The sequence below is a fragment of the Gavia stellata genome, chromosome 25, assembly GCF_030936135.1.
Source record: "Gavia stellata isolate bGavSte3 chromosome 25, bGavSte3.hap2, whole genome shotgun sequence".
Lineage (NCBI taxonomy): Eukaryota > Metazoa > Chordata > Aves > Gaviiformes > Gaviidae > Gavia > Gavia stellata.
Window position 1 is genome coordinate 8,877,353 of NC_082618.1, and position 12,352 is coordinate 8,889,704.

The 12,352-nt window shown below is 54.3% G+C and overlaps 1 protein-coding gene across 1 annotated transcript; it reads left to right on the forward strand.

Annotated features, from left to right (window-relative positions):
* The first annotated feature begins 1,400 nt into the window (after positions 1-1,400).
* NLE1 (notchless homolog 1) lies at positions 1,401-9,548 on the forward strand. The gene is made up of 12 exons (XM_059829518.1): positions 1,401-1,574; positions 1,659-1,876; positions 1,981-2,060; positions 2,372-2,448; positions 3,819-3,916; positions 5,412-5,604; positions 6,069-6,204; positions 6,580-6,626; positions 6,780-6,982; positions 7,999-8,158; positions 8,245-8,315; positions 8,811-9,548. Exons 1-12 carry the CDS (start codon positions 1,401-1,403, stop codon positions 8,821-8,823), a joined length of 1,470 nt encoding a protein of 489 aa, XP_059685501.1. The 3' UTR covers positions 8,824-9,548.
* The last annotated feature ends 2,804 nt before the right edge of the window (positions 9,549-12,352 follow it).

Sequence of the window (12,352 nt, forward strand, 5' to 3'; positions counted from 1 at the left end):
ACGCGCCCTTGAATCCTCTTCTAGGCAGGAAAGCTAAACCCTGACCCGTTCCCCATGCAACACTTACTCATTTTTCCACCTTGGCAGGATCCCAGCTAACCAGCTGAGCGTGTTTAGGGATTACAGGCCACAGGTTGGGTAAGAATCTTGCTCAGGGCTGCATTTCCTCCAGCTGCTGCGCTGCCTGGGGTGCATGTGGCCAGACTGAGAGGCTCGGCTTATCTGGAGTCGTCTCAGTAGCAAAGACCTGTAGTGCTGCAGCTCCTGGAGACTGATAAGAAAAGCATCCATCAGAAAAAAGAAGGGAGGAATCCCTGCCAGGGATCCACCTTGTTCACGGGGCCTCTCCCTGCTCTCGCAGGGCAAGGTGCTGTGCTGGGGACGGCTGCGGACTGGCCAAGCGCCTGCTCGGGGCATCTTCCCGAAGCTGCTTACCTTGAAAGGTGGCCAAGGGGTAAGGCAAGGCTTGGTTGTTGATTGGGACCCACCTGCCAGTTTTTCCTCTTCTGTCCATAAGCGGTGCTTAGGTTTGATGGAGCATTGATCTCGGGGTTATGGATGTCTGATGCTCACTGTGCTTGTTACTGGTTCGTGATGGATGTTGAATTTCTTGCCGTGTTACGGCTTTGAGTGGCATATTTGAATCTCTCTTAGTGCAGGGTCTCCCTGCCTCCTGTCCAGCCCAAGGAGCCAGTGTTTATACGATGAATAAACCACATTTGATTGCAGCCCCACCGCTTCTCTTCTTTACCCCAAAGGTTTTACGCGCACTGCAGCTGGGCAGGCTGCAGAGTTGGCTTCGGTTTTTATTGGAATGGGATATTTGGGGTAATTTGTCTAGGTTTTGCTGCTTTTTATTTTAGAAATACGATAAAAAGCACCTGTGTGGTCACCACGGAAAACGCCCCTCGCCTGCCCGGGACCGCCGCCCGCTGCTCTCCCGGGGCGGAACGCGCCTATCGCGGCCTCGAACCCGCGGTCCCCCGGCGCGGCGCTGCCCCCACCGCCGGCCGCCAGGGGGCAGCAGCGCCGCGCCCAGCGCCTCCCGCCCCGGAGGGGGCCGCTTCCGGCCCACGTGGGCCGCGCGGGCACATGGCCGCGGTGAGCGGGGCCGGGGCGCACCGGGACCGCGGGGGGCGGAGGGAGGGGGAGCGGGGCTGGGGCAGCGCTGATGCTGGAGGGGTGGTGGTGCTGGGGCGCTCCGGAGCCTCCTGACCCACCCCGGGGTTCCCCTATGGGGCTCCTCCAGCACCCCCCCGCGTAGGGTCCCGGTGCCTGCAGGGTGTTTCTCCCCCCCAAAAGGGTCCACGACGGGTTCCCCCGTAGCGGCTCCTTCTCCCCCACGCGGGTGTCGTTGCCCGGGCGGGGTGCTGTGGGGCTGCCCCCTCTCCCCCGGTGGGATGCCCGCCCCTGAGCCCGCTGTCCCGCAGAGCATGTCGCCGGACGAGGACGCGCAGCGGCTCCTGATCCAGTTCCGGGACGAGGCGGGGGAGTCCCTGGGCTCCCCCTTCGACGTCCCGGTCACCATCACCCCGGACAAGCTGCAGCTGGTCTGCAACGCCCTCCTGCAGAAGGTGAGACCCCCCCGAGCTCCCTCAGCACCCCCCGAGCCCGCCCTGGGCCGCCCCTCGCTAGCCCTCCTGCCCTCTCTCCCGCAGGATGAGCCGGTGCCTCTGGCCTTCTTCGTCCACGATGCCGAGATCGTGGCGTCGCTGGAGAAGACGCTGGCGGGGCAGGCGGTGGAGACGGAGAAGGTCCTGGACATCATCTACCAGCCGCAGGCGGTGTTCAGGGTGCGGGCGGTGACCCGCTGCACCAGCTCCCTGGAGGGGCACACCGAGGCCGTCATCTCCGTGGCCTTCAGCCCCACGGGAAAGTACGAGGGTCTGGCTGTGGGTGGGGGGCTCGGGGCGAGGCAGCGGCCGCTGTTGTCCCCCTTTGCAGGCACCGCCCTGAGCTGGGCTCTTCCTCCTCTCCCAGGTATCTGGCGAGCGGCTCTGGAGACACCACGGTCCGCTTCTGGGACCTCAGCACGGAGACGCCGCAGTTCACGGCCAAAGGTGGGTGCGGGGGTGTCCCAGGAGGGCAGCTCCTGAGCCCCCTCCCTCAGGGACCCCCTGCCTGCTCGGGGGGACAAACGGAGCAGAGCCTGGGTGCTGCCTGAGCCGTGTAGGCTGGGGCCGTGGCTCAGGGCGGGAGGGAGTAGCTCTCTTTCACTAACAAAGTAGAGGAAGAGTGTCAGGCCAGGAGGAACACAGAGGGTTCCCCCCACCTCTAGTCCTGCTTGGGGGCAGCTGCCTGCTGGGACACCGGGGACAGACAGACACAGCCCCCGGCTCACACCCGCTCGTGCTCGCTCTCTCTCCGCCAGGTCACCGTCACTGGGTGCTCAGCATCGCCTGGTCGCCCGACGGCAAGAAGCTGGCCTCGGGCTGCAAGAACAGCCAGGTAAGGGTTGGGTCCCTGCTCCCTCGGTGCGGGGCTAGGTGCCCCCACAGCTGTGCTGGGGGGGATCTGTGGGGGTGTCGGGACCCTCTGCAGCCCTGTTCTGAACTAAAATGAAACATGGTAAAGGGGCTATGGGGGATTAGGGGTGAAGACTTGTTTTCTCTGGAGCGTGAGGGGTGTATCCAGTGGTACTGAGCAGGATTCCCGTTCCCCAGAGGAGCTTTGCATGTGGATGTGTCACAGTGGTCGCGAATAGCGTCTCTGAGCTCTGTGCTGGGCAGGGCTCCGGCTTTGTCACCTTTGTAGACCTCTTGTGGCAGACGCTTTTCCCCCCGCACAGGAAAGAGTCCGGCTTTTGGCCACGGTCCTTGGCAGACGGCTCCATCACGAGGGGGGTGCCTGGAGTGAGAAAGGGTATTGCCCGGCCAAGCCAGGGCTGCTCTTTCATGACCCAGACATGCAGCAGCAGCCTGTTTCGCAGTGCTCCTGCTCAGACACAGACAAATTCCCTCTTACAGGAATGTGAAGGGGGCCCTGCCCCGGCTGTGGGGCAAAATGTTTGCGCTTAAGGTGCGCAGAGAAATGCCTAGGGAAGCAGGAGCACTCGTGGGCAATTAAAAGTGAGTCAGCAACATGCTGAGCTGCAGAGGGGCAGGTGCTTGCTCTGACCTTCCAACGGTCTGGGAGCAACAGAGTGGCCGCAGAGCTGCTGAGCGCTGCTGTCCCATGCTCAGTTTCTGAGCAGCCACTTCGTCAGTCCGCTGTGATACTAGCCCCAGGGAAACAGGCCAGGCTGGGGTGGTTCTGCCTTGGTTTGGTGCTGTTCTGGCTTTAATCTAACCCAGGGAGCTCCTTGTCCTCCGTTTCCCTGTTTCTCCCAGGTTCTTAAGTAGGAGATGACTAATGCCTTGGCGCTTTGGATGAACATTTATGTAGAGAGAGAAAAAAACAAGAGAAAACCAGCATGTGTCCCACCCACAGAATCCGATAATAAGTAGCGTTTAGTGCGCTCTGGCTTTCATCGCGCTCTACAAACGTTCCCTAACTCTCTGGCACAGGGTGTCAAAGGCTCAGGCTGGCTTTGTGGGGACCTGGATTGGTTTTGAGTTGAGGCAGATATTTTTGTAGCAGCAGCGTTTTAGGTAGAGAGGAGGGCGATCAGGTCTCATGCTTTGAGATGTCAGCTGATTGCTGCAGGGATCTGGAAGGGCATCCAGCCCTCCTGCCCCGCTCTTTTTCTGCTCCCTGCCTCTGCCAACGTAAATGCGACCCCAAGGACACTTACCCTTTCTAAATGGAGCCCAAACGTCCCTGGAATTCACATGATGTGTGCGGCCTGACGCGACCCTCTTTCTTCCTCTCTTGGACAGATATTTCTCTGGGACCCAGCCACCGGCAATCAGATCGGCCGGGTGCTTGCTGGCCACTCCAAATGGATCACGTGTCTGTGCTGGGAACCGCTCCACATGTAAGTGAAGGGCCAGCCCAGCCCTTTCCCTTTACTCATACGGAAAAGAGCAGCCTGACCTGAAGGGCACTGCTCCTGTTTGCCTTTCTCCCGTTATGGTGCGCAGAGAGGGTGCGTGCAGAACAGCCCCCAAAGTGGGCCAGGAAAAGTGCGTGTAACTTGGAGCCGGGAGTCCCAGCTGCTGCTCACAGTCCCCGTAAGGGTGCTTGGGAAGTTACTGCCAGGCTGTGCCTCTTGTTTTCCCCTGTATAAAAGAGATGCTTGCCTATGAAAAATGCTTAATGTTTTCACGGTGCTGGACAAACATTTGATATGCCTCTCCCCAGCGTGCTGAGCTGGGAGCAGGAAAGTCCACCTGCGTGGTGCCCGAGCTCAGGCTCTGCAGGGTACTCCCTTTCTGCTCACCTGCATCCTGGTTGCCTCTGACATTCAGTTTCTTTATCATGAGGGCTGATTAACTGTGCAATCCCCTTATGCCTTCAGTCAGCTAAAGCTCTGTCTGGGAAAGATGGGTGGAGAGGGACAGTTGTGGCTAATAATCCGGGACATGATAGAAATAAATAAATAAAAAGAAAGAAACAGGGCCCCTTCAGAGCAGAGCCCTGCAAATTGAATTTGCCAGTAGGAAACTCCAGCTATTTGCAAACAACTGACTGGATTAGCAAAAACTGATTATAAAGGAGAATGAGGAAATGGAGAGGAGGGCGATGACCGTGCCAGGGCTCCACTTGTCTGTCTCCAGCCAGCTGCACTCCCCTCTCAGTTCCTGCGCAACAGGAGGGGCTGTGCTCTTCCTCACTGCTGCTGGTGCCGGGGACCACTTTCTTTGACATTAAAACCATGTTGAGTGGTAAATATGTTGTGCAAAGGACAGAGGGCTGTGGCTCCCCTGTCCTTGCTGGGTTGTGGCCAGCTGCTTCCAGATGTGTTAAATTTGCCCCCCTGAGCCACGTGGATGGACGTTGCTGCTTTCAGCACAGCAGCACTCTGTGTCTGCAGGCCAGCAAGTTTCCTGCCGGAGGCGAAGCATAGCATAGGCAGGGGAGCATTTGACGCGTTCCCATTGCTGCTGGTCTGTGCTGCCTGTGTAAGGCATACTGATCCCCCTGCCCAGGGCTCTCCCCAGCCAGTGCCCGGGAAGGTGCCAGTTTGTGGTCCCCTCGTTAGCCAGTGGGTTAAAGCTGCCTCCTGTGAAAGCAAGGTCATTGCCAAGGGCTTAGGTGCCAGGTTTACCCTGGATTGATGCCTCCAGTGTGCAGCCCAGGAGTCGGTTTGGAGGGAAGCATCTGCTGCCTCTCCCCTGCCTTGAGGGATCTTGTACTCTTGTAGGTCAGTGCTCTGCCCCTGTCCGGCCTCCCTCTGATCTTAAGCCAAACGAGAAAGTTGTCTTTTGTTGAATTCTGGACCCTTGAATCCTCTGGGGCTGATGTGGGAAGAGCTTGGTGGAGGAGCTGTGTGTGCTGCGCATATGGATTTGATCTTCTTTTTTGCCCAGAAACCCAGAGTGCCGCTACCTGGCAAGTGCCTCCAAGGATGGCAGCATCCGCATCTGGGACACGCTGATGGGCAGGTGTGACAAAATCCTCACGAGCCACACACAGTCGGTGACGTGTGTGAAGTGGGGGGGGGATGGCTTGCTCTACTCCTCCTCCCAGGACAGGACCATCAAAGTCTGGAGGAGCCAGGATGTAAGTGAGGCAGGCAGCCTTGGGGCTGCCGGTGAAGGGGGCTGGACACGCTGTGTTGTAGCTTTGCTCTTCCTGGCACAGCTTGTGCCCTGGAAAATGGAGGTGCAGAGTGGGTGCTGTATCCTCTTGATCTGTCAGAGCCTGTTGCTTGACACCATTTGGAAGGGGTAGCTGTTGTACAATGTTTTCATCCCTAAAAGCGTAAAATGAGGCTAAAAGCTGGAGACGTCCCTGGGGCGACCTATGCTGGTGGGCTCCGTGCAAGGCCCTGTGTGAAACTGGTTCCTGAAGCTCAATAGGGTTGTTTCTTCCCTGCTAAGCCTGGCTACAGTCCTGCCTGCAGCTTGGGCAAGAGGGTTTGGAAAGTTCAGGGCTGGTCCTCGCAGCCCAATGGGTCTGGGGGTTCCTGCGCAGTCTGGCTCTGTCCTGCCCATTCTTCTCTAAGCGGGTGGTTTTGTTTCCAGGGGGTCCTCTGCCGCACCTTGCAGGGCCACGCTCACTGGGTGAACACCATGGCCCTTAGTACCGACTACGTTCTCCGCACTGGTGCCTTCGAACCTGCTGAAGCCACCATCAACCCACAGGATGTGAGCGGCTCCTGTAAGTGCAGCACCCATGTTGTAGGCTGGGGGAGGCGGTGGGGAGAATAGTGAGGAGACCTGATGGCTCTTCTTAATGCTGCTGTGAGCCAAAGCAATCTTGAGAGCTGGGAGCAGGTCCTGTGTCGGTCATGCTGGCAGCCACGATCTTCCTTGCCCGTGCACAGGGTCAAGCAGTCTGGGGGATGGGATGGCCACTCTGTTTTCAAGGGCTTTTGCTCTCAGTATCACCCTTGGCAAAGAGAAAGTGGATGAGCAGTCCTAAATGCATCTTCTTGACCCACAGATTGGAATTGGCATCACGGGGTTATAAAGTTTCCTTTCACCTAAGGATTTCAAATCTCTCTTCCTTCCCCTCTCCCTTTCCCTCTTTCAGTGGCAGAACTGAAAGACAAGGCACAGCAGAGGTATGACCAAGTCAGGGTAAGTCCCTTTTGTCCCTGCTGTCGTTTCTAACACTGTTACTGGTTGAAGCAGTAAACGTACAGAGTTGGCTGTTGACCCCAACACTGGTGTGCTTCTGAGCTCTCCACACCTGGCTTGTACAGGACTTGGGCTCTTTCATCCCTTTCTCAGGGCCAGGAACCAGAAAGGCTCGTCTCGGGGTCAGATGATTTCACTCTGTTTCTTTGGAGACCAGCAGAAGACAAGAAGCCACTGGAGAGAATGACAGGCCACCAGGCATTGATTAACCAAGTCCTCTTCTCGCCAGACACCCGGATAATAGCCAGTGCTTCCTTTGACAAGTCCATAAAGCTCTGGGATGGTAGGACAGGAAAGTGAGTTGGTTTGTGCTGTTACAGAGATGGTGCTCGTATGGGGTCTGCATGTAATGCACAGGTTACGCAGAGACGGGCCCCAGTGTCATTGCCAGCAACTCCCTGGTGTGTTCAGCGTCTCTGTAGCCTGAACTCATGCAAAGTAATTCTGTTGCCTCTGTCTCTCTCTGCCCTTGCGAAGTCCCTTGTCTGGCTCCTGTGTTATGGGGTCTGTGCTTGGCTGTGTGTGTGCAACCCTGCTGTCACCCAGCCCCAGCACTGCCTGGCACCCGTGTGGCACATGCTGCCTGCTGCAGACTGGGATGGGATGTTCCACTCGGCTGATCTCCTGAAGACATGTGCATTGCACACTGTAGACTGACCCAGTTTAAACGGTTCCTGTGCCAGAGAACAGCTTGTTCTGGACAATGCAAATTCTTGTAGTTGCAAGTGGTGCTGTTGGTGTTTGGATGCTCCTGTAGTCCAGCTTTTAACCTTCTGCCAGAGCATTGGTGGGCTTGCTGGGGCAGCAGTCCTTCCCTTGTTCTGCCTTTGTACTGATGAGCTTGGGTTTCATGTCAATAATTTTAACGGTTCTTCTAAATCCAGGCTGCTCAGCCAGAGAGAAGGAGGACACATCTGTGCAGTGAGGCTGTAGTGTAGCCTGTTGGATAAAGGTTTCTTGGCAGAGGAGTTGAGATGAAGAGCTGTCCTCTAGAAGGCTGTGAGCCCATCTGGGAGGGTTTTTAGACAGCCTGAACCACCTATGGACTCTGTATAGAATCACAGAATCACTAAGGTTGGAAAAGACCTGTAAGGTCATCAAGTCCAACCATCATCTAACACCACCGTACCCATTAAACCAAGCAATTGACTGCCTTGTGTGTGCTGGCTTGGGGTTTGCTGAGCATCCTGTGACTGTGCTTGCTTGCTTGCTCGCAGCTGGAGAAGAAACCTGAAGGCTGGGCAAGGGCAGGTTTCCAACAAACCCAGCTGTCTGCTCCTCTAACAGCTTCTTTGTGCCTGCTCCGCACCAGGTACCTGACGTCGCTGAGAGGGCATGTCTCAGCTGTGTATCAGATCGCTTGGTCAGCCGACAGCCGGTTGCTGGTGAGCGGGAGCAGTGACAGCACACTGAAGGTCTGGGATGCCAAGATGAAGAAACTGGCCATTGATCTTCCTGGCCATGCAGATGAGGTGAGGTGGTCAAGCTGAGGTGTTTGAGAGAGGAAGGAGTGGCTCCTCCTCCCAGCAGAAATAACGGGGTCTTTTCCTACTACTAGGTGTATGCAACAGATTGGAGCCCGGACGGACAGAGGGTAGCGAGCGGAGGGAAGGATAAGTGTTTGCGGATGTAAGTAACCTGTTGTCTGTCCACGGAGATTGTCACAGCCACTCCATATGTCTTTCAGAGCTGCAGTCTCTTTGCAGAGACCTACACGGTTAGGGCATGATCTTTCCTTGCAGAAAGTGCAGCGCTGGGCCAAATTCCAGCCCGGAGACCTGACCTCCCTCAGGGCAGGAACTGCTGCTGTCCCCTGGGAGATGACTAGAAAGCAGAGTCCCTCCAACTGAGTAGTCAGTGGTGAAATTTGACTCGCATGTTTTGGCTCCTGGAGAGGGGAAGGAACAGTTGCACCAGTCGGTCAGACCCTTCCTTTCTCACCTTCCTCCATCTCCCAGTTATGCAGACAGACGAATTCCTGTGAGCTGGTTGCCATTTGACCACGGCTGATGAAGGAACCTGGTCCCCAGGCCCCCGCTGTGCTACTCTTGGATGGTACCTGCTGGGCCGTGTGGCAGGACTGGTGCCGGACCACATGGGCGCAACAGCTCTTTCACTTTGCAGATGGCGTCGATAAGAGCAGCGACACGAAGCCGCCGGTCCCGTCCTAAGCTGGCCTGCCCTTGGCACAATCTGCCTGCGAGATCTGCGAGGTGATGGACGACGGAGGCTGACCTGAGCACGACTCCTGTTCCTGTTGGCTGCTTTCCCTCATGGACTCTTTCCTTATATTTATTTAAGGAAATCTTAATTCTAGTTCTTATTAAGAGCTGTGCTTTGCAGGATTATTTCCTCTGAACATGACAGGAGGGATATCTCATCTGCCTCCATCTCAACTGGCTTTTTATTGAAATTTCCCCCTTACGGTAGCCTGCCACCTTGAAAAGGGCAAGCGAAGGGTGGGGACGGCTCATGTCCTTTTTGCTGTATGAAGTATCCTACAGAGAAGAGGCTTTCAGTGGGAACAGAAAGGGTTGTCCTTGTGTGACCTTCAGAGAGGGGAAGAGGAAGGGGAAAATCCAGTACATATTACATCGCAGAATTGTGCTCGGTTGCATGCCTGGGACAAAGATCTGCTGAGAATAAGGTCTTGGGGCTTCTTGTTATTCCAGTAAGGTTTTGCCTTTCCACTCAGCCCATTTCCCTATGGGCTGTGCCGAGCATTATCTGTTAGCGATCCTTCACATCCACAGCAGCTAGTCCCTTTGCTCATCTGTTCAGGGCGCTACAGGCATGGACTTCAAACGACTGCTAGAGCTGTGCTGAGTTTTCAGGTCTTGATGGCTCTTGAAAATGGGGGAACGAGGCACTTGAGCGCTCTCTCCCCTGTTCAGAGGCACGTTTCCCATTCACTGCCGGCTCAGAGAGGGGAAGGAAGGAAGGGGTGGGGAAGGGGAAGAATGGAGCAGGCGTTTTGGGTGGTGTTTGTCCCTTGCCCTGGATTCGTGATGATGGCAGGGCTGGGACTCTCACAGTAAATGGCAAAACTTACATTGCACAGAGCTGGCTCCTTCTGGAATTTCTCAAGTGCATTTGCTTGCCCAGTGTGTGAGAGGGATTCACGCTGTCAGTTATATATTTGTAAGCTTGCTTAGGAGCCTTTTTGTAAGTCAGTTCAGGCTTCCAACAGTCATGAGGCAAATAAACCTGGATTTAGCGTTTATTTCCAGGACGGTTACAAAACAGTGAAAATCAAGATGTGATTAATAAGGAATAGAGATTATATTGTCAGATTTAGTTGCAGCAAGCTAATGCGAAGGCCAAAACATTCTCCATAGCCCTTATACCGCAGTTGCTACTCAGTGATTACTACAACTGAGAACAAGAGTTTGGGTCTCGGATGCTTCCCAGCTGCAGAAGATGCATTTTAGGACTTTATTCCTGCTGACAGGATTGCTTTGGAGACTTAAGAGGGGATGGTGCAGTAATGGCCATTTGCTTGTCTGCAAGTGTTCAGTTGAACAAAAGACTGGAACAAAGGGTTAAATCTTTAGTATGACTGAGAACAAATCATGGTTCCTGTTGTTAGCATCTCTTTCTGCCAGCCAAGTTAGCAGGCTCTATCTTCATGGGATCTTTTGGGAAGAACTCGATATCCTGTACCTGTTCTTTCATTAACGTGCTTCCTCCAGCTGGTTCTTGCTGACAGCAAAGGCCATGTTGCGTCCATCTGCATAAACAAAACCTTGCGTAATTCACTAAGGTAAATGTTGTGGGACAGGGTGATTGAAAACTGTAGCTGGTAATTCTGCTTCTCTGGACTGCCGTGCCCTTGGGAAGGAGAGGAGCACATGTGCAGCTGACGGATCTCGGTAACAGCCAAGAAGCCTGCCTATTTTGCAAGTTTTTTGGGCTGCCTGTGCTAAAGGAAACAATCCACCCTCGGGAGTTCAGCTCTGTGTCCCCAGGTTTGACTTGCTGAAAGCGGCAGCTTCTGCAGCTCCTGGTAGTACGTGGCTCTTTCTGGGGGAAGAAGCATCGTTCTGTGCTTCGTCTCCCAAAGTGCTGCACAGGGTCTCTGTGCCCTGTTAATCCATGCTGCATTTTGTGTTAGGAGTGGGGATGTATCAGAGCTGGGGGAAGTGATCCCACCTGTGGGGACTGGCTTGGCCCTGCGCACGAGTACCTAAAGACCACTTCCTTGTCCACTGATTTCCAAACCAGAGCAATCGCCATGCCTTCTGGCTGTGTTCCTAACCTGGGCTAGCTCCTGCCACCCCTTCAGACTCTGCTTCTGTAATACTAAGCACCGAACAGAGCCTGATTAAAAACCCCCTTCCTAATGCTGGAGCAGAAAGCTTTTCCAAAGCAAAGTGAGACCTCTTGAAGAAAGAGGGGGCCTTGCAACTAAGTTTACACGAAAAGAAGCTATCTCAGCCTTAATCTTTCTGTGACCTGATAGCGGATAGATTTTGAACCGCACTATGTGATGGGTTTGCACGGATACCAAATCGTATTTTCCTATCTAAGCAGCTGCTACTATTATTATCATTCATACAGTACCAGCCTTTATGCATACTAAATGCTGGCCCCCTTCCAGCTGTATTCCTAAGTAATCTCGTAACACTCCTCCCAGTTTTATTTGAATGCGGCATTTCCTGGGCATTGCTCTGCAGTCTCTTGCCTGCTCTCATGCACTGGGGAAGAGCTGCTGCCCTTCACTTCGGGGCCGGCTCCTTTTTGGCAGGAGGCGAAGCGAGCGCACGGCCTCCCTCGCTCTCCTGGTGATGTGAGCTTTAATTAGCTAATTTTTAGAATTGCAGTTGCAGATTCGGGTCGATGGTGTTATTAATGGGGAAGATGTTACTTTTTGTTAAAGGACAAATCTAGAAGGTAGGCTGGAACTTGATGATTGCTTTTCTGGGAACCGCATCACTAACCTTACAAGAAACCTACTGAAATGTGAACTTTTCCAATGCCGTGTGATGGGAATCTCTGTATCTGCTGCTGTTTCAATCCAGTTTCACCAGAGTTACTCGTTAAGCGTACCACATAGGTATGCCTACCCAAGGGCATTATTTTTCACTGGTAATATAAGAATAATTTTAAGCATATCTGGAAACTGTCCCGTGGAGCCCTCTGACACTTTCTCCTTTAAAAGCTGTGATAGCTTAGCTGATGCCACCATTAATTTTGTTACAAATCCCCAATGGGAAGACAGTGACAATAAGGACTGGGAAGCATGCCAGTCCTCTGAGAAGGGTTTACCTATCTCAGAAATTCCTGGGTATACTGGAGGGAGGGAAGGAAGGAGAGAAGAAAACGGTGGGAGCTCTTAGGATGAGGTGGGCTGTCTGGGATAGTGCTGGGATGAACCGCACAGTGCTAGACTCCTGCCTTTGGGGGTTGATTTAGATAAGTGAGGCCTTAGCATCCTTATGAAAACTCAGGGCTGTGCGTTCTGCTTATCCACACAGGAGGGCTGGCCACGTGGTGTAAGCATTGTGCTCCCTGGGTCCTTGGAGCCACACGTTCATGTTCTGCTCAACTCAGCTGATCATTTGATTATTTTCCCAGATCAGTAATTTAACTTCTATGTGCATGTTTATAGCCTGGGGGGAGATACAAGAAAAATCTTTTGATGAGCAGGAAGAAAATCAGCACCT

Bases quoted from the DNA above. Each gene is read 5' to 3' on its own strand.
- NLE1 (XM_059829518.1), top strand. From the start codon at position 1,401: ATGCCCGCCCCTGAGCCCGCTGTCCCGCAGAGCATGTCGCCGGACGAG. The intron at 2,061-2,371 runs GTGGGTGCGGGG...TCTCTCCGCCAG, and splicing joins GCCGCAGTTCACGGCCAAAG to GTCACCGTCACTGGGTGCTC. The intron at 6,627-6,779 runs GTAAGTCCCTTT...TCCCTTTCTCAG, and splicing joins AGAGGTATGACCAAGTCAGG to GGCCAGGAACCAGAAAGGCT.